Raw genomic sequence first — 21,717 nt, 5'->3', positions numbered from 1 at the left:
GTAAAAAGGTTGAGACTGAGAAGTGTTAGCAAAGGGTGACGTTAAGACCGCAGACTTACGAGGTTTGAAAATGGAGGTCGGGTGTCGGGTTATGGTAGTCGTGCAAGTGGTGGTACACGTAGTAGTACAAGTGGTGGTACAGCTGTTGCAACAGGTGGTGGTACAGTGGTGGTACAGTGGTGGTAGAGGCTGAGACTGAGGAGTGTTAAGCAAGGGGCAATGGTCAAGACGGCAGGCTTACGAGTTGCGGAATGGAGGTCGTGTGTCCGAATGTCGTAGTCGTACAAGTGGTAGTACAGTGGTGGTACAAGTGGCGGTGGGTGTTGGTACAGTGTTGTTAACGTGTTTGTGGAGTTGTGGTCCACGAAGGCGGTTCGGAAGAAAGAAAAGTGAGGAGAAGGAAGAAGGTGGAGAGTGAAAGGTTTTGAGGGAGAACAATGAAGTTGCGGGAGGGCGTGCTAAGCCACGCGAGGCTCAAGACGCAGCCGGTGACTTTGAGAGGACACGTCTTGAGGTACTTGGGTGATTGCGGAGATGATGAACTTCTTGAGTGGGCAGTTTGCGCCATGCTGAGGCGGGGGTATCTCAGGGAAGCGAGGGGGTATCCTTTGCCGAGGACTATCTTGCGGCCGTCTGGGAGCTGGGGTATCTTGAGGCTGGGTATGGGAGGGTAGTGTTGGAGGGGGGTATGAGGGGAAGGGGTATCTTGTCGCCGAGGTGTGTTGAGGAATGTCGCGGCTGAGCATCGCAGGCGGGTATCTTGGGACTGGGTATATGGTGCGGGTATCAAGCCGCGGGTGTCGAGAGAGGGGTATCGAGCGACGGGTATCGAGCGACGGGTATCGAGCGACGGGTATCTCGCGCCGGGCATGGAGCACTGGGTATCGAGCGCTGGGTATCGAGCACTGGGTGTCGAGCACTGGGTGTCGAGCACTGGATGTCGAGCACCGAGTATCCTCCGCGCGGTCGCGACGGGCATCTTGCGGCGGGTATCGTCCTCCGGGTATCTTGCGGCTCGCCCTGGTATAAGCACGCGCCCCCGAGAGGGCTCAACGCGGCGGGGTATTTGGGGGCCGAAGCCAAAGAAAAGAGCGAAAATTAAACGGTGGCCGCAGGCGCCGAAAGAAAAGAGACCAACAAGGAGCCTCACCGAACGTGGTTGCCCAGACCAACGTTGGTGCGCCGTAGGCGGGTAAACGGCGTGACAATCTTGCGCACAAGGCGCGACCACACTCCAGGGGGACGAGGTACTTCGTAAATACGACAGAAGTCGTAGAAGTCACTCGTGTGGCAGCCCGTGCGGGCGGGAGGCACCCTGCCAACCGGATCAACTCGAACCCCCGCCACGGGAGAGGCCCATGTCGCTTGCGCAACAGGAACCCTCACCGCTTCCACGACTGGTGTTCGCTTCACCGGCGGCTCCATGAGCACCGTCCCCACCTTCACGTGCTGCCTCCCCGCCGGTTGAACGACGGGGCCCTGAATACTCTGCCATGTAACCTGAGCGACAGGGGCAGAAGCACTCTCAAGCCGACGCTTCTCAAACTCATGCGCCTCACGCGCGAGCCTGAGTGCGGAGCTCACAGAGGGGCGGTCCTCCGGCTTTTCGGAGACCATGCCGAGAATGAGTCGCTGCGTAACAAACGAGGCCCCACTCCCAGCAAGGTTGACTCCAGCCGCTGGGTCCACGCACTCACACTGTTTCGACTTGATGGGGTAATTCCCGAAGCCGAGAAGAAGCGTGAATGCTGTGGCGCCGAGGGAGAAGATGTCGTACGCCGGCCCAACGGGGCCCTTGTTGGCCTTGACCTCGGGAGGGCGCATGAAAACCGTGCCCTTGCCCCGATTGTTTGCTGCGGTTCCATCCTGGTCAAGGATGACCGCGCCTCCGAAGTCCGCCAAGAGAAAACTCTCCTGGCCACGCTCGCCCTTGAACAAGATGTTCGCAGGCTTAATGTCGCGGTGGAGGATACCGCCAGCGTGAACCTTTGCCAAGGCATCGAGCATCTGAACCAGCATGCTCGTCACCACAATTGGCTCGAGGTTAGACTTCTTCTTGTCCTCCTTCTCCTCCTGGACCCTCTTCTGAAGGTCCTCCATGTCCCCCTGCGCAAGCTCGTACGCAATGAGGGACTTGGTGTTTCGACCGCGATGGTTCTCAACCCAAGCCAGCGGGCTCACCGCGTTCGGGTGGCTGACTCTGAGGGTGACTTCGACCTCCCTGCGGAAGGAAGAGCAGGGTCGGGGCTGGTCGTCGCGGTCACACTCCCACTCGATCTCCTTGATGGCTGCCGGCATCGACACGCCACCGCGGAGCACGGTTCCCCGGTACACCGTGCCGTACGCGCCCGCACCCAGCTTGTTCGCCAGGTCGGGCGAGTAGCAGATCTCGCCCCCGCCGTTAGGCGAGAACAGTGGGACTTCCTCGGTGGCGACATGGACAGCACCTCCTAGGGAGACACTGCACATCTCGCCCTCCTGCTCCGAGTCCCGAGCGGAGTCCACCGTCAGGGGGTCGGTGGCGTGCTCCACACCCGAGAGCGGCGACGGCGCGGCAGCGAGAACAGCGTCAAGCATGGACGCTGACCCAACGAATCCGCCCGCTCCAAACATCTCGGGGGCATCAACACACGCCAGGGAGGCGACATCTCTCGGCGTGCCAGCCGTTGAAGGCTGGTTGCTACCGTCCGCCACACCAAGGGGAACACCTTCACCTCCACGAATGCGCGGGAAGGCAAGCTTGCGTGACTCACGCAACTCACCATCCTGCTCGAAAAGGCTCGGCGTAAGGCGCTCGAAGTCGGCGCCGTGGTACGCAAGGTAATGCACCGTCTCCACCGACAGAGTCGGGAAGGAGCGCGGCGCAGTACCCTTCGTACGGAACTTGAGGTTCTTGAGGTTCTTAATCATAATGATTGATATCGATGGAGAAGCAACACTGTGAGTGGGTGAGTTGTAAGAGGAGTAGCGAGGCGGCAGCGGTGGCGGTGGGAGGGACGGCGGCGCAGTGGTGTTGCTGGTGCTCCATCTGATTGCTCCCGCGCATGACTGTACATGCTGCATAGTGGACGTGTTGTTTGGTCAGGTACGTCAAACGACGCGTCTACTTGAAATGAAAGCGTCCGAGGCGTGCGACCAGAGGCAAGTCCCCCAAGCCACGAAACGTGCCACAACCTGTACCCCTGCCTCTCGACACCGTAGCAATTCTGCTCTGTGGCCTCAGTTGTCCCAAACGCCGCACATTTCGCCGTTTGTGGCCACCTGCTGGCTGGGAGAGACTCTAATGGCAGCGTCCCGGTTGCTCCGTGGCCGACCGGGCAGTAAGGACAGACGATCCATGTAAATGGCCGCAAAAGACGAGTTTCTGCGATATTTGAGTCATTCTTTCGTGTAGAGCAGCTCAGTGCCTTGCACGAGTTGCCTGACACTATAATATATGCATTGCGTATGAGGATGCTCTTGGGGAGTACCGTTAACGTTGAGATCACGGCTGGCGAGGCAGGCACAGAACGCGTTTGAATTGAATCCCAGGACCCTGAGTCCATCCACGGGTCGCGTGTTGGGTATGTAGAGCCTCTTTGCAGCACCCCCGCCTCTCACCCCCCTCCGTACTGGGCACGCCACTGCAGCTACTTACGCACCCAAACAACACGACTTCTCCTCTCAACAACAATCATCACCACCACAAGTGAGTACCACGGCGAGGTCTCTGCTAACGCCTAGCCACCACAACCACAACCACAACCACAACCACCACCACCACCACCACCACCACCACCACCACAGCAACAACAACAGCAGCCATGGCCACCGTGAGTACCACAGCGAGACCCGAACTCACAGACACAGATGCGCATCGAGGACCACATCCTCGAGAACTTCGAGCACCTCGAGGACGACGCCGACGTCATCCTGCTGGTCGACACCCTCCAGCGGACGCGTGAGATCGAGGTAAGTCTCAATCTTCAGTTTGAGAACCCTTCGACTCCGAGCTCACTATCCAGGGCGACCTCGGTGACTACTCCTCGGCGCGCATTTTTGCGCCGATCAAAGAGGAGGGCATCGAGCGACCACCGTCGCCCAAGGCTCACGTCGTCCCGCTGCGGTCGACACTGCGCCGTGCTGCGCTGTCGGCCGCGGCCGCCAAGGAGTCGGTCTCCAGGCCGACGTCCCGTTGGTCGACGGTGTCGAGCGCTTCGGCGTACTCGGCACCGTCGGTGTACTCGCAGGCGTCCGAGGTCGCCTTCTCCGACCCGGCTCCCATCCCGGCCCCTACCACGGCCGGCTTCGCCCACGCCTGGGCGTTCTCCCAGGCGTCGAACCCGAAGCTGCGCCTCCGCCCCGACCTCGAGGCCACGGCGAGTGGCTCAGTTGACCCTGTTCCCCAGGGTCGCTGGGCAAAGTTCAAGACCGCCGCTGGCCGCCTTCGCATCAAGGTCGGCAAGGGCACGGGTGGCCGCCAGTAGGAGAGGCGGTTCTCGCTGTATTTTTAGGTTGTATTTTTAGGTGAGTCATCGGTCTTGGTCTTTCAAGATCGTTCACGGCTAACGACGTAGTTCTCGGTTTCGTGCCCGGCCCTGATTTCGGGGCCGTGGAGCATTTTTAAATCGACAGACGACCCAACGTAACAACCGGCGCGGGGCGAGTGGAACTGCTGCGCAGATCAAGTGAGTGATTGCTGGGCGCCGACGTGTGAGAGGGGTAGGCCTTGCGTTGTCGAGTTGGGAGGCACCCGCAGAGGAAAGGTAGCCCTTGAGCTTGACTTGTCATGTCTCACTGTGCTGCTTTTGCTCGCCAGGATACGCCGTCGGACTCACTCGAAGACACTATAGGTTGAGCCTTGCCTAGCTAGGCTCCCGTAGTTGTTGGAGAGGAGGAAGAAGACAGCCGTACCCCATGTAAGTCACTTGGCCTTTAGCCGATCCGACTGGGGGTTGAGCAATGCTCTCCTAGGTTGCAATCGGGCGGGGCAGTGTATTGCGGGGCGGCAGGCGTTCTGGTAGGGAAGCCAAACACTTTGACACCACGAGGTCGACCAATCTTGCATTAGGCATTCAGTGATCGGGAAGCTTGATTCTGTTGCAGTGGGACTGCTTAGCCTAGGCCACTGCCCTGGTCATTGGGGTATGTCGGCTGCAGGTTGTTACCGGGTCTGAGTCGATTGTATTATAGTGAGGAGGATGAACTTTTTGGCGTAGATCGTGGAGCTGCTGCACGCCGTACTTACTATACCGGATGCGGGACATTCCCCTCAAGGATCTTCTCATGCTCATGACCGTGAGATGACCATCTCAGCAGACCGTGACTGGACCCTATTGTCCTGCTGCGATGGTTAGCACTCACGAACAAGGTTATCAAAGTTGGAAAAGTGGCGGCGGTCTCACCGACAACCAGACATGATGCAACCGCATGCGGTCAACAACCCACCTGGAAGTGGCATGCTCACAATGACTGCCGCGGGATGTTGGAGTCATGGGCGGAGCCCTGATCGCCACTCTTGACCGTATGTTGACAATGGCAATGTTCAGCCAGGGAGTGGCGCGGCGACCGCATAGGCTCACTTGGGCATGGCGAGGTGGCCTCAGTGGCAGACCGTTCTTCTGGCCATGCGAGCAATATGAGTGTGTGGGCGGACTGTATTGGAGGATAATCGTGTTCTACTGTGATCATTAGCACCCAGGAACAAGGTTATCAGAGTTGGAGCAGGGACAGCGGTGACACCGACCACCAGACGTGATTCAGCCGGATGCGGTCGCCGCCCACCAAGATGCCAGCGGCACTTGAAGAGCTGAGACAAGAAGACCGCACTTGGACAGCTAAGACACGAAGGGTGTTCCTAGATGGTCCAGCACATGCTTGTTATGCTAGCCGTGTCGCAGCGTCCTTGGGGGGATGGGGTGTTGTGCGTGAGCCGTGGTGACGAGGGACACATGACGACTGGAGAGGTGTCAATAGATGTCACTTTCGTGATCTTGCACCTGCCTTTATCTTATCAGCTCAACTTGCAGGTCTGGTACGACTGACAGGCACACTCCCCATAGGCCGTGCTTGCCATGCTTGCCTTGGTGTACGTCGCCTGTGAGCGGACAGTGCGGTGGCACGCCAAGGTTTAAGGTTGGAGAGCGGGACCGTGTGTTACGGCAGTGTCGTAAGCCGCCGTCATCTTCTCGGCGGTACACGTCGACCTGGTCCGTGCGTGACATCGTCCCCATGGGTACCGACCGACCATGTGTGCTTGGTTCGAGAGACGATGTGTACGATAGAGTGAGGACAGAGATGGGAAAGTAGAATAACGGAGAGAAGGGCGCAGGTACTGAGTGGCCGCGGTGTTAACTTGCTTGCATCGCGATCTGCTCCCATTCTGCGCCCTGCGCACACTCATCCAGCTGTCCACGTTCATGTACACACGCTCAACTCGTTCAAACTGTCTTCTTCATCCACCTCGATAACTTTATTGACCTTGACTCTACTCACCCAACTGAAGTGCCACGGTTGCCGCCGTGCCACCAACTTACGCTGTGGGTCTCCGGCTTGCCACTACGTCACTGATCCTTGTCCGTCGCAGCACGTGCTGCACTCTCCAGCATTCCACAAACACTGGCGCTCCCTAAGCGAGCCAATTCATTCACTGCACCGCGTTGGCACCGCGTTGTTTCTCGACCGGGTTGTTTGCCGGCCTCATGTCCGAACCCACCCGGCTCAAGTCAAGGCGTCACTCTGCATCCCATGCATCTATGCATGTCGTTCCAAGTAGCCACTGTACATGCTCACTTACTGACAGCACGGTGCGGAGCTTGCCTATGCATGCACATGCACGCACGAGGCTGAGAGTGGCACTTGGTCCGGGTTCGCGGAGTCGCGTACTCAGGGTACTTGTCACGAGGGGTCAACCAACTCCTGCCACCTCCTCGGGCCAGACGCCTTGTCGACAGAGTGCCACTCTGCTCCAACTGCTCGCACCGGACCTTTACAAAGCCTCCGTCTCAGGCCGTCCGCCTCAGCGTGGGCATGCAGACCCCATTGTGGCTGAGACAGACCAAACATCACGTTGGGACAGACCAAACATCGCGCTGGGCCAGCCGCTGCCAGGGCCGCCACCGCCTCCCACGCTGTCACATATACACTGACCACTCTACTACTTCTTCTTCTTCTTCTTCTTCATCAGGCATTGCCATCTTTGGGTGTGAGTATAGGTCGCCCAGCACCTTTTTCTTGACGTTCATGCTGACCTTGTCCTCGCAGCGACAACCTCGACTCATCGTATTATTTTGGACAAGTCCCTTGTTCAAGAGCAAAAAAGTGAGTTTGTCGTCCTCCCTTCGAGTCGTTGCCTGTGTCCTCTTGCCCATGTATGCCGTGTAGCCCTCGCCTCGTCGTTCTCACTGCTGCTCTCCTCGTCCCTTGATTGCCCAGACCCTCACCGCTCGGTCACTGCCACGCCCAGCAAAAAAATGTACCTCTGGAAGAAGGGGTCGCCAGCCAGGCGTCCCTCGAAGCCGGATGCCGGTGCCGCGCTGCTCATGGCGCGCGCCGGGCGCAAAACCCCCTCGTCTGCCCGCACAGCCGCAGCGAGGCCGGAGAGCTGGTCGTCCTTGACCCCCTACGGCTTCGTCAAGCGTGAGGTGCCAGTGGCGGGTGTCGGCGCTGCGATCGGCGCGTCGATACTCGCTGCTGGGCAAATCGAGGCCCCAGGAGGTCTCCTACGCTGGGAACATGCCCGGACGGGACACCCAGTGAGTTCAACTGCCACGCTGACATCAAGTATGGTCCGCTGACACTGCTTAGGCCTCGACCGCCACGTCGTCAAGCTCGGCACAGCCGACGGTGCGCTCTTCACCGTCTGGCTCGACTACCGCCAGCAAGACGATCGACGCGGTCGACGGAGCCTCCTCCCCCCTCCCTCCCCAGCAAGTCCCGGTCACGGTCGCCGGCAAGCTCATCTCGGCTCCTCGGCCCCTGGTTCCACAGGCGTCGAGGACCGTGTGGGTTCTACCCCCCGGCTGTCTCCCGGACTCGCGTGAGTTCCCCGACGTGGCAGGCATGCCGTCCCTCCCCCTGTTCGCCGGGGTGGGGACCTCGCAGCAGCTGCCCGTCGGAAACCTGGCGACGCCCGCCACCGCCGCGAACATCGGCGGAGGCGCCACGAGCGCGCCAGCGAACTCGGCCCCCAGCTCGGCGGCAACGCCCATCGTCCAGCCCGTTGCTGCCCATGGCAACGTGGTTTCGACTCCGCCGAGCGCCCCTTCGACGACGCCGCCACAGGCCCAGCCCGCTACCGCTCAGGGTAACGAGGTTGGCACGCCGTCGACCCCCAACTCCGCGACACCGCCCATCGCCGAGGCCCCTGCCGCTCAGGGCAGTACCTCTGGCACGTCGTCGCGGGGTCAGCGCTCCGCCCCCACGCCTACCACCGGGTCGAGCGCCAACGGCGGTTGGGGAGGCTGGCAGAACCTTGCCCCTCCCCCGTCGCTCGCCAAGCTGGTCGACAAGCCCGGTCGGGGACGCAAGCCCCGAACCACCCGCCCGGGCCCGTCGCCACTCAGCTCTTCCTTCGTGGCGGAACCCGAGTTCCCCGAGCTGGGACTCGCGGACGCTCCGTCGGTGAGCTCGTCGAAGGTGGTGGCGCTCTGGTCGCCGCCTCCGACACCCCCGGCCAAGGGGACCGACAGCACTGGGCCGTCCAGGCGTGCCATCGGTCCCACAAGGCCACCCTCGGTGGTGCTGGCCTCGGGACGGTCGATTTCTCGGCCCATCCCAAGGCCCGGTACGGTCTTTGAGGCCGGATCGGGCGTTAGCCCAATGCGCCTCGCACCCCGCCCGCCGACCGCCACGACCCCATCCGGTCGTCGGGAGCTGATCCTCCCTGCCGGGCTTTCGCCCCAGGGTCGCGCAGCACCCCCTGCCCCTACGCCTACCCCCGGGCAGGGTGTCGTCGCCAAGGTCACCGCTGTCTGGCGCGGGTTCTTCCCGAGCCGTGACCGCGGCGACGACAGCAAGTAGCGTGCCTCGCGGCGCGCTACTCACCCCCCACCCCCTAAGGAGAAGGAGCCCCCCGCGCCCCACACGAGAGGAGGAGACCCCGGCCGCCCCCGACCCCGACCCGCCGAACCCGCCCCGAGCCTGCCCGACCGCCCCGCCCCGCGCGACTCGAGCCCCACCCCTTCGGAGTCGTCGAGTGGGCCATCTCGACGGCCACTCTCGGCCAACATCACACAGCAAGACGCCGCGGCCTGGCCGCCCGCGGGTGGCGGTCGTGTTCATCGACTGCTACCCCCGGCGCTTGCACCAACTCTGACCATCACCTTCAACACGAGCTCCCAGCTCCGAGCAAGACGCCGCGGGCTGGTCACCCGCGGGCGGCTGACGCCACTCCACTTCTTCGTCAGTCGTCCCCGGCGCTTGCTCAACTCTGACCATCACCTTCAACACGAGCTCTCAAGCTCCGAGCAGGACGCCGCGGGCTGGTCACCCGCGGGCGACTGACACAACCTCCACTCCTTCGTCAGTCGTCCCCGGCGCACGCTCCACCCGCCCACACCCCATCTCCGGGTGGGTGTGGCCGCCGCGCATTAGACTGCTCTGCCCTAGTGGCGAGTGGGCGCGGTAGGCCTCCTCGACTTTGCTGGCGGCCTCTCGCCCCAGCACCGGTCGCCGCGGCGCACCGACCGCTCTGCCTTCTGGTAGAGTGGGCGCTGGCAGGCCACCTCGCTGCCGCCGCGCGCAGACTGCTCTGCCTTCAAGGCAGAGCGGGGACGGCCAGCGATCTCGCCGTTCCCACGCATCCGACTGCTCCGCCTTTCAGGCTGAGTGGGCGTGGGCGGCATTCTCAACTTCGACTCCGCCGCCACAACGGCCCCCTCTGGGCCAGGCCGACCCCTCACCTCGCTGCCGGCACCCGGCTCCCGCCACCCCACCCACAAAACCAAAGTCGACCTCGTCGCCTCGCTCGCCTCCCTGTCCCCGGCGGCCGCCATCACCTCCAGAGGTCCGAGGTTACCTGGTCGCGTCGCCCACACACCCGGCTTCGTGTCAATCGGTTTTGGGAGACCGCTTCCACCGCCGCGCCGCCGCGAAGTGGAGGTCTCGCCGCCACGCCGAGCAGCCTTCGGGCCCGTGGAGGAGGGTCGATGTCACGCCGAGCAGCCTACGGGCCCGTGACATCGAGACCTTGCAGGCACCTCGCGCAGTTACCCCGGCCCCCGCCACCACTCCACCTCTGGACGCCGGCAACCCCAACACGTCCACGGCGCGCGGCGCCACCACCCACCATTGTGACCATAGGCGGTCAGCAGAAGCGGCGAAATGTTTGTAGAGTCGCGACAACGGATTTGTGCATGCCTGCCCATGCCTTGATAGATGCACTGTATTACATTTTACCCGCAGCATGGCAATCGAGACGAAGCACTAACATGGGCCAACCGTGATGCAGAGGGCTATCGTTACAACGTCGTGACATCACAACTACGCGCCTGCGCTCCTGAGCACCTGCATGCTCACACATACTCACGCACACAAAGTCTGGCAGCAAACGGCGCCGCTCACGTTGTCGCGCCGCCGGGCAGCATTTCCCGTCCTCCACCTGATCGCATCCCGCAGCCAAGATTGCTTATCTACGCAAGGGTAAAGTCTGCAGCCCCTATCAATCCGCTCTTGCTCTTGGCACTTGTGATCGGCAGACCGAGGGATGCGGCGGGGGGCGGACGAGTGCCCGCCCACCAGGACGCTGCGTTATCGAGACGAGGCGCGTCGGTCGAAACGACACCGCCGTGTGGTCATGTGATGACATCATTTCCCTCCCACCGCTCAACGTCGCATCCACCACCCACAAACATCGCAACACGACACGATACCCGACTTGACATGCCTCACAGTGCGCCTCCCAGCCGTCATGTGGTCTCCCTTCATCCCCACTCGTCCAACAACGCTCGGACACCGCCGCCAGGACAGCTCCGACGGGTCTCGACACACCCGCCCAGCGCGTGGAGCCAGCCGGCGTTATCGCGCGACCAGGCTTGCCCACCGCATTCCACATCCGCCGGCATCTTGACCCCCAGCTTGCACGCCGACAGACTTCGCGCTAGCCGTTACTCGGCGCGGCGCTAGCGGTAACTGCGCAACGGCCGTATCGATGCCATGCTCCGCCGGGATTGGTGCGCCGCTGGCGCGGCTGGTCGGTTTCGAGCGAGCGAGCGAGCTTTAAGACCTGCGATACCCGCCCACCTCGTCCTCATCTCACCCATCAACATGTCATCACACGACGCGTACGACAAGGACGAGAAGCACATCAAGGTCGGCGTCGAGCCCGTCCACAGCGAGGTGCGCCTCGAGCGGCGCTTCTCGTTCTTATCGTGTCTCGGGCTCGCGTTCATCCTCCTCAACTCTTGGACTGGTGAGTGGTGGATTGGGCGGCGGCGCTGACTCGCAGCTATGTGAGTGGGCTCTGTGCACGCGTGCAACACACTGATTGACACGCGGCGGATAGGGCAGCAGCGTGAGTGTGTACCGTGGGCGCTGGGCGCTGACTCCAGCCTTGGTGTCGTATTCCCCGCTGGCGGCGCGGTGAGCGTTATCTGGGGTTGCTTGGTGTCGGCGTGGGGGTCATCCATGTCGGCCTTATCACTGTGAGTGTCCCAAGGCACAGTGTTGGCCCGCGCAACGTGGTCAGCCGTGGACAGAGACTCGAGCGCTCTCAGTGCCCCGCCGTGGTCGCATTCCGCAGCCGCGACGTCTGTTCTCGTGCAGCGGCCCACCGCAACGGGCGCTCGTAAAGCTGATGCCCACAGTGCCGAGCTCTGCCATGTCTACCCGATGGTCGGTGGCCAGTACGACTGGACCTGTGAGTCATTGTCCATCGCGCCCGCTGAATCGCAGACCTTATCGCGCCGACGCGCATGAAGAACAGCCTGAGCTTCCTCGTCGGGTGGTGCGCGACTGCCGGCTGGGTGACCCTCACAGCTACCGACTGCGGCTTCAACGCGACCTTCATCCAGACGTGAGTGTCCCGCCCTTCTCCGCTGACCGATCCTCAAGCATCATCGCCATGTGGAGCCCGAGCTTTGACATGAAGAACTGGATGATTTTCCTCCTCTTCCTCGCGTTCGGCACTGGCAGCTTCCTCCTCAACACTTTCGGCATCCGCATCCTGCCTGCCGTCGAGGAGTCGGGCTTCTACTGGGGCGTCGGCGGCATCGTCACCGTGTCTGTTGTGGTCCTGGCCTGCTCGCACGGCGAGTACCGCCCGGCTAAGCAAGTGTTCGGCGAGTTCACCAACGTCACTGGGGTGAGTAGGCCACGGCGCGTTGAAGAGTGTGGAATCCACTGCCTTCGCATCGCTCACACCACCAGTGGCCCGACGGCATGGCGTTCCTCATCGGCCTGCTGCAGAGCTGCCTCGGCCTCGCAGGCTACGACGCCGTCACGCACGTCCTCGAGGAGACTCCGTTCCCGTCGCGTGACGGGCCTCGTGTCATGTGAGTCTGACTCAGCCGTCCTCAGTCGACGCCAGCAGCAGCAGTGGCTGACAACTGGTAGCATGTGGGCCGTGGGCCTTGGCGCCGTCACGTCCTGGATCTTCCTTGTCATCCTCGTGCTCGTCATCAAGGACCTCGACAAGGTGATCAGTAGCCCCGCAGGACCGCTCCTCGAGATCTATCTCCAAGCCACTCGCAGCCCCGCTGGCGTAAGTTGCCCTTGACTACACGCTGCTATCATACGCTCACGCCCCGCTCCAGTCGACATGCCTCGTACTCATCAACCTCATCGCGATGCTCTACGCTCTCCAGAGTGTCAACACCATCGCCTCGCGCATGCTCTTCACCCTGTCACGCGACCGCAGCGTTGCTGGCCTGTCGCCTTATCTCGCACCGGTCCACCTGACGCTTAAGGTCCCGGTGTGGTCCCTCGTGGCTGTGTTTGTCTGCTCCATCGTGCTGGGCACGATCTGTGAGTCGGTGCGTGCGAATCCCAGCTGACCCCAGACCTCGGCTCCACCGTCGCCTTCAACGCCATCGCCGGCTCGTCCATGTTCTTCCTCAACTTCAGCTACATTGTGCCTCGTGCGTTTCCACCGCTCTACACCACTGACACTCAGTCATCATCCTCGTCATTCGCGGTGAGAAGGTCTTCGACGGGCAGCCCCGGCGCTGGTCGCTCGGCCGCTGGCGACGTGAGCAGCTAGGAAGGGTGTCCAATCTGACCCCACCAGGTATCGTCAACCTCCAAGGTCTTGCATACCTCTGCCTAACGAGCGTTGTGTTCCTCTTCCCGCCTGCGCTTCCCGTGACCGGTACATCGATGAACTACATCATCGTGGTTGTCGTGATCGTGTTCATCATGACGGGCTTGACATGGGTGTTTGACGGCCGCAAGCGGTTCCACGGCCCGAGCCACATCGAGGAGAGGTTGCTGGAGGGGCGGAGTAAGCCTGATACTTAGCTCGCACTACATATCGCGTTGTATCCACGATCTTGAAGGCAATGTCTGCCGAGGACATCGCTGGTGGAGGTGAACCAAATTTGATTCCGTCGTATCGTCACGTGACTTTCGTGCCTAAAGCCATCCCGCAACATTGTAGACAGTACATCCACAAGTAACAGCATGCATACGATGGATGCACGCATGGATGGGTCCAATGGAGCAAGGGAGATGTGCACAAAGGCTTGTGGAAGTCATTATGGAATGGATTGGTGCATCTCAACATTGCGGCCTAAATAAATCGTCTGCCTCCACCGCACTTCACGGCCGTCATCGCATCTCGCTGCGCCCCGCGTCACGGGCGACAAGTCGACGAGAGACGGAATAGTTGCAGCCAATTTCGCTGTTTGTCAACTTTGCTATCCCATCCTTGTCTCCTGGAACGACACTCATCGGCACTCATCATCAACACATCTACCCGTTCACCTTGCGACCCAAACTCGACTCCTAACAAACAAGTCATGGTGGGTGCACTCGCGTTTCAGTGTCCGTCGGGATTGTTCCCCGTTCGAGCGAGAGCGAGGCTGCTCCGCCGTTATCGGCCCTCATTTGTCGCTGGGGACATTTGGGCGTTTAGGACGGCCCATTCCCTTTAACGGTGCGGATGGGGCAGCTTCAAGTCTGCGATCGCTCGAGATCTGGGTGTGTATCGGGTCGAGCAGAGTGTTGGCCACCCTCGGGAGCGACGTGGAAGACGGCCCGGCCCTCACTGTAGGCGACGGTGGGCGTTTAGGGCGGGAAATTCCCTTTAACGGTTCCAGTAGTCCATGTCGCGACGAACGACGGTGTGATGTGGTTGTTTGGCGCGCGCCCCAGTATATACCTTTCTCCCACGCTCCTGCTCATCTACCGTTGTGTAGTCATCCCTAATCATCCATCCCCACTTCCTCCCAACCTTTGAACCCTCTGCGACATGACCGATCTCTCGCCACTCCCCCGGGAGGCACGTCGATACCGTTTCCAGCGGCGGTACGATATTTGGGCACACGAGATAGAACTGCGAGTCCCTCACGTGTCCGACTTGATTCACGACAGAGGGTTCAATCTCAATGGGCATCAGAACGCTGACACCCACAGGACCTCAGCATCCCGCAATCTGCTGTCACGGTTCTCGGGCGTGGGAGAAGCTCCAGTCATACTCTTGTAGACAACCTGATGCATAACCACCGCCGTGGGCATGAACGCAGATACTTGGGAGACGGAGGAGCCAGCCAAAGTCAGCCGCGCTACACAGACATGCGGAAGCAAAGCCCTGACGCACCGCCCGCCGCAAGACATGCAGACAAACACTCCACCCCACTTACCATCCACCCATACACCAGTACCATGTCCGATCGCCAGCGCATCAGGCGCAACAAGGCGCGCAAGAAGGCCGCCGCCGCTGCTGCTAAGGCTCGTGGTCCTCCGCGCGTGACGATGCTGTCACTGCCCGCCGAGGTGAGATCGTCGCCGGGCGCAGCGCGCACAGACAAACACACACACCGACGCTGACGCCCGTGCGCACACAGATCATCGTCCGCATCCACGTCCTCGCCGGCAACACGCACCTGCCCGAGGTGTGCCGTCGCGTTCACGACGCCATCTCGACCGCTCCGCCGCTCTCCGTCGCCGAGTTCCTCATCAATCGCTAAGACACGATGAAGAACCAGCGTGCCATCCTGACTAAGGCGATCACGCACACCGTCGTCAACAAGGACGTAGCGAGGCAGATTGTATCAAGGTGTGCGGCGCGCGGTCTACACCAGCAGCCTGTCCAGATCCTCCCTCCCCACCTCGATGGGGCTACGTGCAAGCTCACCGGTCCCCCCCGCAAGCTGATGCTCTTCCTCCTCGACGAAGGGTATCTTTGCAGCGGCACGTACCGCCCGCTTCTCCGCCATGCAGTCGAGCACCGTGACCATGACCTCGTTCGCGTGCTCGTCAGTGTGACCAAGGCCGTTGAGATTGGTGTTGTTCTCGCTGCCATCCGGCTCCGTGACCTACTACTCGTCAAGCTCCTCGTGGCACACCCGCCACGCCCGGTCCGCAAGGGCCAGAAGAACGGCATCACGCTTTGCCCCCGCCTCCTCTTTGCCGCCCTTGACCGTCACCTCATCGCCGACTACCTGTCCGGTGTCCTTCGTGAGTTGTGCCCCAGAGAAATGCTGTTACACTAAGACTAATACCTCACTCAGGGTCGGAACGCTCCTCGGGTCGCCTCGACCTCAGGACGTCTTTTGATTTTGAGGGAGAGGAACTTCCCCGTCGCTTGTTCTGAGGAAGTAGCCTTGTTCAATGACTATGCATTCTTGTCTTGTCATGCAAACACCACCAAGTGGGATAACAGGTGGAGCAAACGAGGGCTTCATAGGGAGGGAAGGCGCGGCGTTAAGGGGCTTTGTATCACGCGACTTTGTATGTACGACGCGTCTTTGCAGCCCTGGCGCACCTGACTTGCCGAATCGTCCCACGACCGCTAGTAACCCGAACGACTGCTTTGAGGTATAGCACCAAGCAACACGGCATACATAGACTGGTGCTACGAGCGACGGCAGGGACAACAAAGCATGCATAGTCAACCAAGTGTGAAAATATGTAGAGCTCTACGAGGTAACACCCGGTGCAGAGGGTGCGGGCGGGCGAGGAATGGCGGTCTGTTAAGAGGGGGGGTTGGGTCAGCGTTCTGATGCATGAACGAAACACCACTCGGATGGGAAAGGTAAACCCCAGTGTAGGAGGGACTGCAACATCGCCGCGCTTGGTTATTATTCAGAGCCGCAAGCCGTGCTAGGGGTGATCTTTGCAGCCCTATCTCCGGCGCCTCTCGTAAGAGTCGGCAAGAATGTCACACACCGGTCGCCCCACGAAACGGGAAGAGAGAATGCCTATGCGGATGCCGACTCGCAACTCTCGTCAGAGAGTCGGGAAGCGAGTGAGACGCGTCACGTTTGTCAGGAGAGACTCGTGGGACACGTATGAGGGCCCTCTGAACAAGGTGCCCCGACGTTCGTCACAGTATGAATTGGACACGTTCGACGCGACTGTTACTCCGAGAGAAGCCAAATGAAGCGGTCAAGGCAGAGGTTGCCCTTCTTGCACCGAACGACCACGGCCGTCACCAGCCCTGTCCGCCAGTGCAAGGGTACAACCACGCTCGCGCGACACTGGAACTCCGTTTCACCAGTACCATGGCAAAGACAGACTCCGACTGGGCCACCAACCATCCACCGCAGGAATGGCCCCCCCAGCCCCCCCGCCCCGCTAGCGCATCGGCCATAGCTAACCTTGCTAGCCGTTCCCATCAAAAGTGGGCGTCTAAGCGTCCGCATCGTGAGACTCCCCCTCGATCCAACTTAATGGAGAGGTACAAGCATCTGCAGTCACGGTGCCCCGAACCGGCTTACAATGCTCTGAAGTCCCGCTGGCGCTCAAACATGGAATCGCCATAACACAAAACGCTGACGCCAACCCACCTTGTAAGAAAGTTAGAAGCTCTTGAAGATCGAGTGTGGGCGACGAAGAGAGGAGAGGTCGAGTGAGGCGAGGAGAGGAGCGGGGGGGGAGGGGGATGGTGTAGTGTGCGTATGAGTGGAATGGGGGGAGAGTGAAGAGAAGAAGAATAGATGGACGTGGCGACCCTTTAAGTGCTTGGATGTTTGGCGTCTCGCACCACGGGGGCATTCATCGACCGTCACACCCTCGCATCGCCCCGCGGAGGCTATTCGCACGTGCATCAAGTTTTGTCCACTGAAGAGGGGTCATTGACTTGCACCCGCTCGTGGCAGTGTAATGCGACTCGCTAAACAAAGCCAGGAAGACCTGGGCCGCGTAAACATCATGTGGATGTGACCCACTTTCAGGGTTACTGTCACGCGTCGTCACACCGCCACACAGGAGCGCGTGGTGTTTGGACGACCGTTCGATATGCGCAGCGGCACTGCAGTGCGAAGCGCGGACAGTAAACGAAGGTCATGAGACACTGACCGCCGGGCGTCGGGAGGATCACCGCATATGACCGAGGACAGCTGCACAACTGCGCCCGATTTGGCGGTGTACCCCCGTAATTCACACTTGATTCAAAGTATCTCCAGTACACCTAGCAGAGACGTTGCAAACTGTTGATAGCAGTGCCCATGCCTCACCACCTGATGTCCTGACATCATATGCGCTGTGGATTCTCAGCGTGCGGGGTCTGAAAGCAAATGACATGGGATGGCGACGCGCTTCGGGTGTTTGAATGGTGGCGTGGCGACACGATGCATTTCAGGCACCGTCACGCGTCGTGCGCGTCGTCACACCGCCACTTGGGGCCAGTCGTGTTTGGGTCGCAGTGGGCGTCATTATCCTGCCACCATCTCGCGGTACCGCGGTAGTACAAAGCGCAACACACGTGACGCCTCGGTCACATGGGCTCCCGAGGCTCGGGGAGCATGGCCGAGCATCGGAGGAAACTAGACCGTGTCTGATACGCCTGTCTACGCCCGTACGCCGATATACCGTATACCGTACACCGTGCACCGTGCACCGTACACCGTACACCTTAGGCCGGTGTGCTCGCTGCTTTCGGAGAAAGTAGGCGTTGGTGTCCGGGTCGATCCGCCGGTACCGCTCCACACCACACACCTGTGAACAGTTTGGCTGGACACTGGCACGGAATGTGACAGGGAGGGCAACTTGTCACTCGCGATGCCATGCAGACGAGGGGAACAACAGACAGTGTGGAGCCGACCATTGAATTGCAAGAACGACATGCATACAGTGAACTACATAGATCTGGATAAAGCGGCTCGCCATCGACAAAGGTAATCTGCATGGGGGTGTCAGCATTTCTGATATTGTATGCTAGGAGAAGAGAACCACTGCATCTTAGGTATACACGACTGCTTCTTGCACTTGTGTTTTTTGTCACTTGTGGAGCCTTAACCTGTGGGAGAGTCGCTGTTCACTCTTTCGCAACAGCGGCTCTGCCACAGGTGCCTCCCGGAGGAGTGGCAAAGTGTATGACACGTCCCCCAGCGACGCGTCAGGGTTAGGGGAAAGTTGTAGTCGTTCTCAGACTCCAATCCCCGAAGGGAGAAGAGGAGACCACGTCACGTTTACCATTAGAGAGATGTTGGACACGTTTCGGGGCAAGTGGGAACCGCCCCGACGTTCGTCAAAACAAGAAGTGTTGGCAACGTTCGACGCGTTCCACGATCGAGACTCGCTTCCAAGCGTCCGCAGACTTGAGACTGCTCCAAGCACCGCACGCCAACAGGCCGTTACCAGCCCACCGGCACACAATGCCCGAAAGCCGCCTCGCTCGCGCTGGAGATGATGGAGAACCCTTTCACCAGAGAGACAACTAAAACAGACGCGCTCTCGTACCAAGGGAGATGGCAGGGCGGCCCCGTCCATCGGCTCCTGAAGACTGCAAGGCCGTGCATCCCAAGACCAGATGGTCCTCGACGCGAGGCCCCATGCTCTGCGCCCTCTCCTAGCCAGAAAGCCGACACCCATCCACCTTTTAATGTTGGCCACTGGGGCGTCTGTTGGTTGGCAGATTTTGAGGGAGCGCGGATGGTTGGCGAGTTGGCGAGTGCGAGGAGCATGCGGTGATGGAAAGAGAGGTGAAGAGATATGAAAGAGAGGTGAAGAGCTGTGGAAGAATGGGTGAAGAGATGTGGAAGAAGGTTGAGTGAGAGATGGTTAAGAAGAGAAGACAGAGGCGACGTGTTGGCATGTTTGGCGTGTCGCGTCGCGTCTTGTCACGGGGGCATTTTGAAAGTCTACCTTGGCGGGACATAGGGGGCGGCTAACTAAGGCTTTGGCAGACGCTGCACGGATCCAGAAGGTCGGTGCCACAAACATTATTCCCCACCCACCGTGCACGCAGATCCCGTCTTCTTTGAGCATACACACCGCCGATCCCACGCACGTATATATCCCTACATGAGGCAGCATCCACTCTTCTCTCTCTCCACATCTCCATCGACTTTCTTTTAATGCATGGCAACGTGCTTGACTCTTTACAACACCCACCACCAACTGCCACGTACGTCACTGCCAACCTCGCGGACTCTCCAAAACGCCGTCTTTGAGCCCGCCCCCATAGTGGTGCTACGACACCAGCCATACTGCCACGCGACTGATTTTTGTCACCGCGGCACGCCTACCCCCCAGCCTCCCACCCACCCGCTGCAATTTTTCGTTCTCACGCCTACTCTTCTTCTCTTCAGCTTCTCCCCCATCCACCCATCCAGAGCTTAAAGACATGTTCCGCAAGCTCTACTCCAACCTCACTGCCCGTCTCGGCCTCGGTGGCACCCGCCCTGAGGTTGAGGCCGGCCTTACTATGAAGCCCGGAGCGAATGCTCCAACCAACCCAGCCCGAGCCCCAACCCCCACCCCCTCTCCTACTCTCTCTCCTCCCGCCCTCCCGCTCTCCTCCTCTCCCGCCCTCCTCTCTGCCCCCATCCTTCCCCCCTCTGAGGTTGCGACCTCCAATGTTGGGGTCAGCTTTGCTGTCCCTCTCCTCCGTCCTGTGGGCGCGGCACCAGGCGCGAGCGCTGCTCTTGCCCTTACCGCTGCCTACCTCGCTATTGCCACCCTCCCTGCCCTCCCCCCGTGTCTTCCCTACCTCATCCCTGCCCCTGAGCTCTGGTATGACGAGTCCACCCCCTTGTCTACTCATCTCATGAACGGACTCTTTGAGCTGGCGCTCAGGCCAGTCTTTGAGGACGTTTTTGGCAAGTGGTGCAAGATGATCAACCCCCGGGGTGAGAACGGCCCGATTGACCTCTACCGCTCCGTGGAGCAAGAGAGGTTGGTCATGCAGGTGTCCGAGTATAGGCTTTGGCCTGGCACTCGTGACTACTGGATGAAGCAGGGAGAGAAGCCGCTTGGCAGTGGCTCTTTTGGGAGCGTTTTCACACTCTCAGGTTACCGCGCCCGCAAGTGGCCGATCAAGATGGCCCTCAAGATCCTCACTCCCGAAGAAGGCTCAACATCTCGACCCGGTGCCATGGAGGTCAAGGCAATGAGGTTCTTCCGCCGTGAGTATCGCTACCCCCATCTCATCCACTCCTTTTTCGACCACTACGACAATACGGCGAGGGAGACCACCATTGGTCTACCCCTTGCTGAGACGTCTCTGTGGAACGCCATCGAGAAGGGCATTCTGTCTCTGGAGGAGAAGCTTTCCGTGGCGAGGCAGGTTGTCGGGGCTTTGGCCCACATGCACAAGTTGCGTTGGGTTCACCTTGACATCAAGCCCTGCAACATTCTCGTTATGTCGACGAACCCCCTTCATGTTGTTCTGGCCGACTTGGGTAACGCCGAGCGCATCCCCAAGGGAGCCTACACAATCGAGGGCGGGGGAGGCACACCTGGTTTCATGGCCCCTGAGACTCTGCGAGATGATGATTGGTGTGGCTACACCTCGGACATCTTCGCCCTGGGGGTTACGTTTTATTCCCTCTTCTCGGGCAAGGTGGACATGGTTCCGAGCAACTGGGGGGCCATGAATGGTCTCCAAGGTGCCGGGGCGGAGGATGTGGCGGACCTCTGGACCATTGAAGGGGACCGCACACTCTCATTCGTTGGTTCTCCATGGAGCTCCGGGGGTCCTTTCTGGGGGAGGCTTGAACGCCTGATCCTGGACATGACCGCCTTTGAAACCGGGTTGGATGACGAGGAATCCTCCGAGAACGCTGGCAGCAATGTCCACATCCGCATCGATCTCATCGGTGTGGTGTGGGCAATGCGCCAACTGACAGCTATGCTCCCCCCAGTTCCCGGTAGCCTCGAGGGTGATGTCCTCGACAACTACACCGCGGCACTCACCCTCATGGGGTTGCCGATCGGCGACGACGAGGCGACCTCGAACGCTGTCGCTCAAGTTACAGCAATCGAGAACGCCACCGTCGGCGAGGAACTGGAGCCTGCAGTCGTCCAGGACGGCGAGGCATGCGACCCGCCTTTTGTCGGGGAGCAAGTGAGTGAAGCTGTGGAGGAGATGGAGGGGGAGGTTGTCTTCGAGTCGGCCGCTCTGTCCCGCATGGCTCGGATGCGCGCCAAGACTCGCAAGGCGCCTCGCAAGATTGCTGCGGCAATCAAGAAGGCTGGCCAGAAGGTTCTTCGCCGCAGGGCTTGAACCGGATGGTGGGTCTAGAGGAGGGTGGGAGGGTGCTTGTCGGGTGTGCTTGCTGTGTAGCACTGGGATGCGTCGCGCTTTTGATCGTGCCCTCAGTTTGAATTTCCAGCAAGATTCACCGGCCCGGATGT

General features: G+C 60.4%; 6 protein-coding genes across 6 annotated transcripts; 5 read left to right on the top strand and 1 right to left on the bottom strand.

The window, feature by feature from the left end:
* Positions 1-1,146: 1,146 nt before the first annotated feature.
* pkn3 (Serine/threonine-protein kinase pkn3) lies at positions 1,147-2,910 on the bottom strand (the record flags this gene model as incomplete). Its single annotated transcript, XM_062773646.1, has 2 exons — positions 1,147-2,714; positions 2,763-2,910. The coding sequence occupies 2 exons, from the start codon at positions 2,908-2,910 to the stop codon at positions 1,147-1,149; spliced, it is 1,716 nt and encodes a 571-aa protein (XP_062629630.1).
* An 893-nt stretch (positions 2,911-3,803) lies between these two features.
* On the top strand, positions 3,804-4,466 carry LOC62_05G007123 (uncharacterized protein; the record flags this gene model as incomplete). Its single annotated transcript, XM_062773645.1, has 3 exons — positions 3,804-3,812; positions 3,844-3,951; positions 4,005-4,466. The coding sequence occupies 3 exons, from the start codon at positions 3,804-3,806 to the stop codon at positions 4,464-4,466; spliced, it is 579 nt and encodes a 192-aa protein (XP_062629629.1).
* Positions 4,467-7,451: 2,985 nt separating this feature from the next.
* On the top strand, positions 7,452-9,000 carry LOC62_05G007122 (uncharacterized protein; the record flags this gene model as incomplete). Its single annotated transcript, XM_062773644.1, has 2 exons — positions 7,452-7,733; positions 7,786-9,000. 2 exons carry the CDS (start codon positions 7,452-7,454, stop codon positions 8,998-9,000), a joined length of 1,497 nt encoding a protein of 498 aa, XP_062629628.1.
* Positions 9,001-11,144: 2,144 nt separating this feature from the next.
* On the top strand, positions 11,145-13,463 carry HNM1_9 (Choline transport protein). Its single transcript, XM_062773643.1, has 10 exons — positions 11,145-11,389; positions 11,720-11,836; positions 11,872-11,992; positions 12,031-12,280; positions 12,346-12,470; positions 12,532-12,679; positions 12,732-12,942; positions 12,978-13,055; positions 13,091-13,165; positions 13,205-13,463. Exons 1-10 carry the CDS (start codon positions 11,245-11,247, stop codon positions 13,432-13,434), a joined length of 1,500 nt encoding a protein of 499 aa, XP_062629627.1. The 5' UTR covers positions 11,145-11,244; the 3' UTR covers positions 13,435-13,463.
* A 1,336-nt stretch (positions 13,464-14,799) lies between these two features.
* Positions 14,800-15,635, top strand: LOC62_05G007120 (uncharacterized protein; the record flags this gene model as incomplete). Its single annotated transcript, XM_062773642.1, has 4 exons — positions 14,800-14,910; positions 14,982-15,029; positions 15,117-15,594; positions 15,631-15,635. 4 exons carry the CDS (start codon positions 14,800-14,802, stop codon positions 15,633-15,635), a joined length of 642 nt encoding a protein of 213 aa, XP_062629626.1.
* A 4,070-nt stretch (positions 15,636-19,705) lies between these two features.
* On the top strand, positions 19,706-21,586 carry TIO (Serine/threonine-protein kinase TIO; the record flags this gene model as incomplete). Its single annotated transcript, XM_062773641.1, has 1 exon — positions 19,706-21,586. One exon carries the CDS (start codon positions 19,706-19,708, stop codon positions 21,584-21,586), a length of 1,881 nt encoding a protein of 626 aa, XP_062629625.1.
* Between the last annotated feature and the right edge of the window lie 131 nt (positions 21,587-21,717).

This window comes from Vanrija pseudolonga, chromosome 5, assembly GCF_020906515.1.
Source record: "Vanrija pseudolonga chromosome 5, complete sequence".
Taxonomy (NCBI): Eukaryota; Fungi; Basidiomycota; class Tremellomycetes; order Trichosporonales; family Trichosporonaceae; genus Vanrija; species Vanrija pseudolonga.
This window is presented reverse-complemented; position numbering and strand designations above follow the sequence as displayed.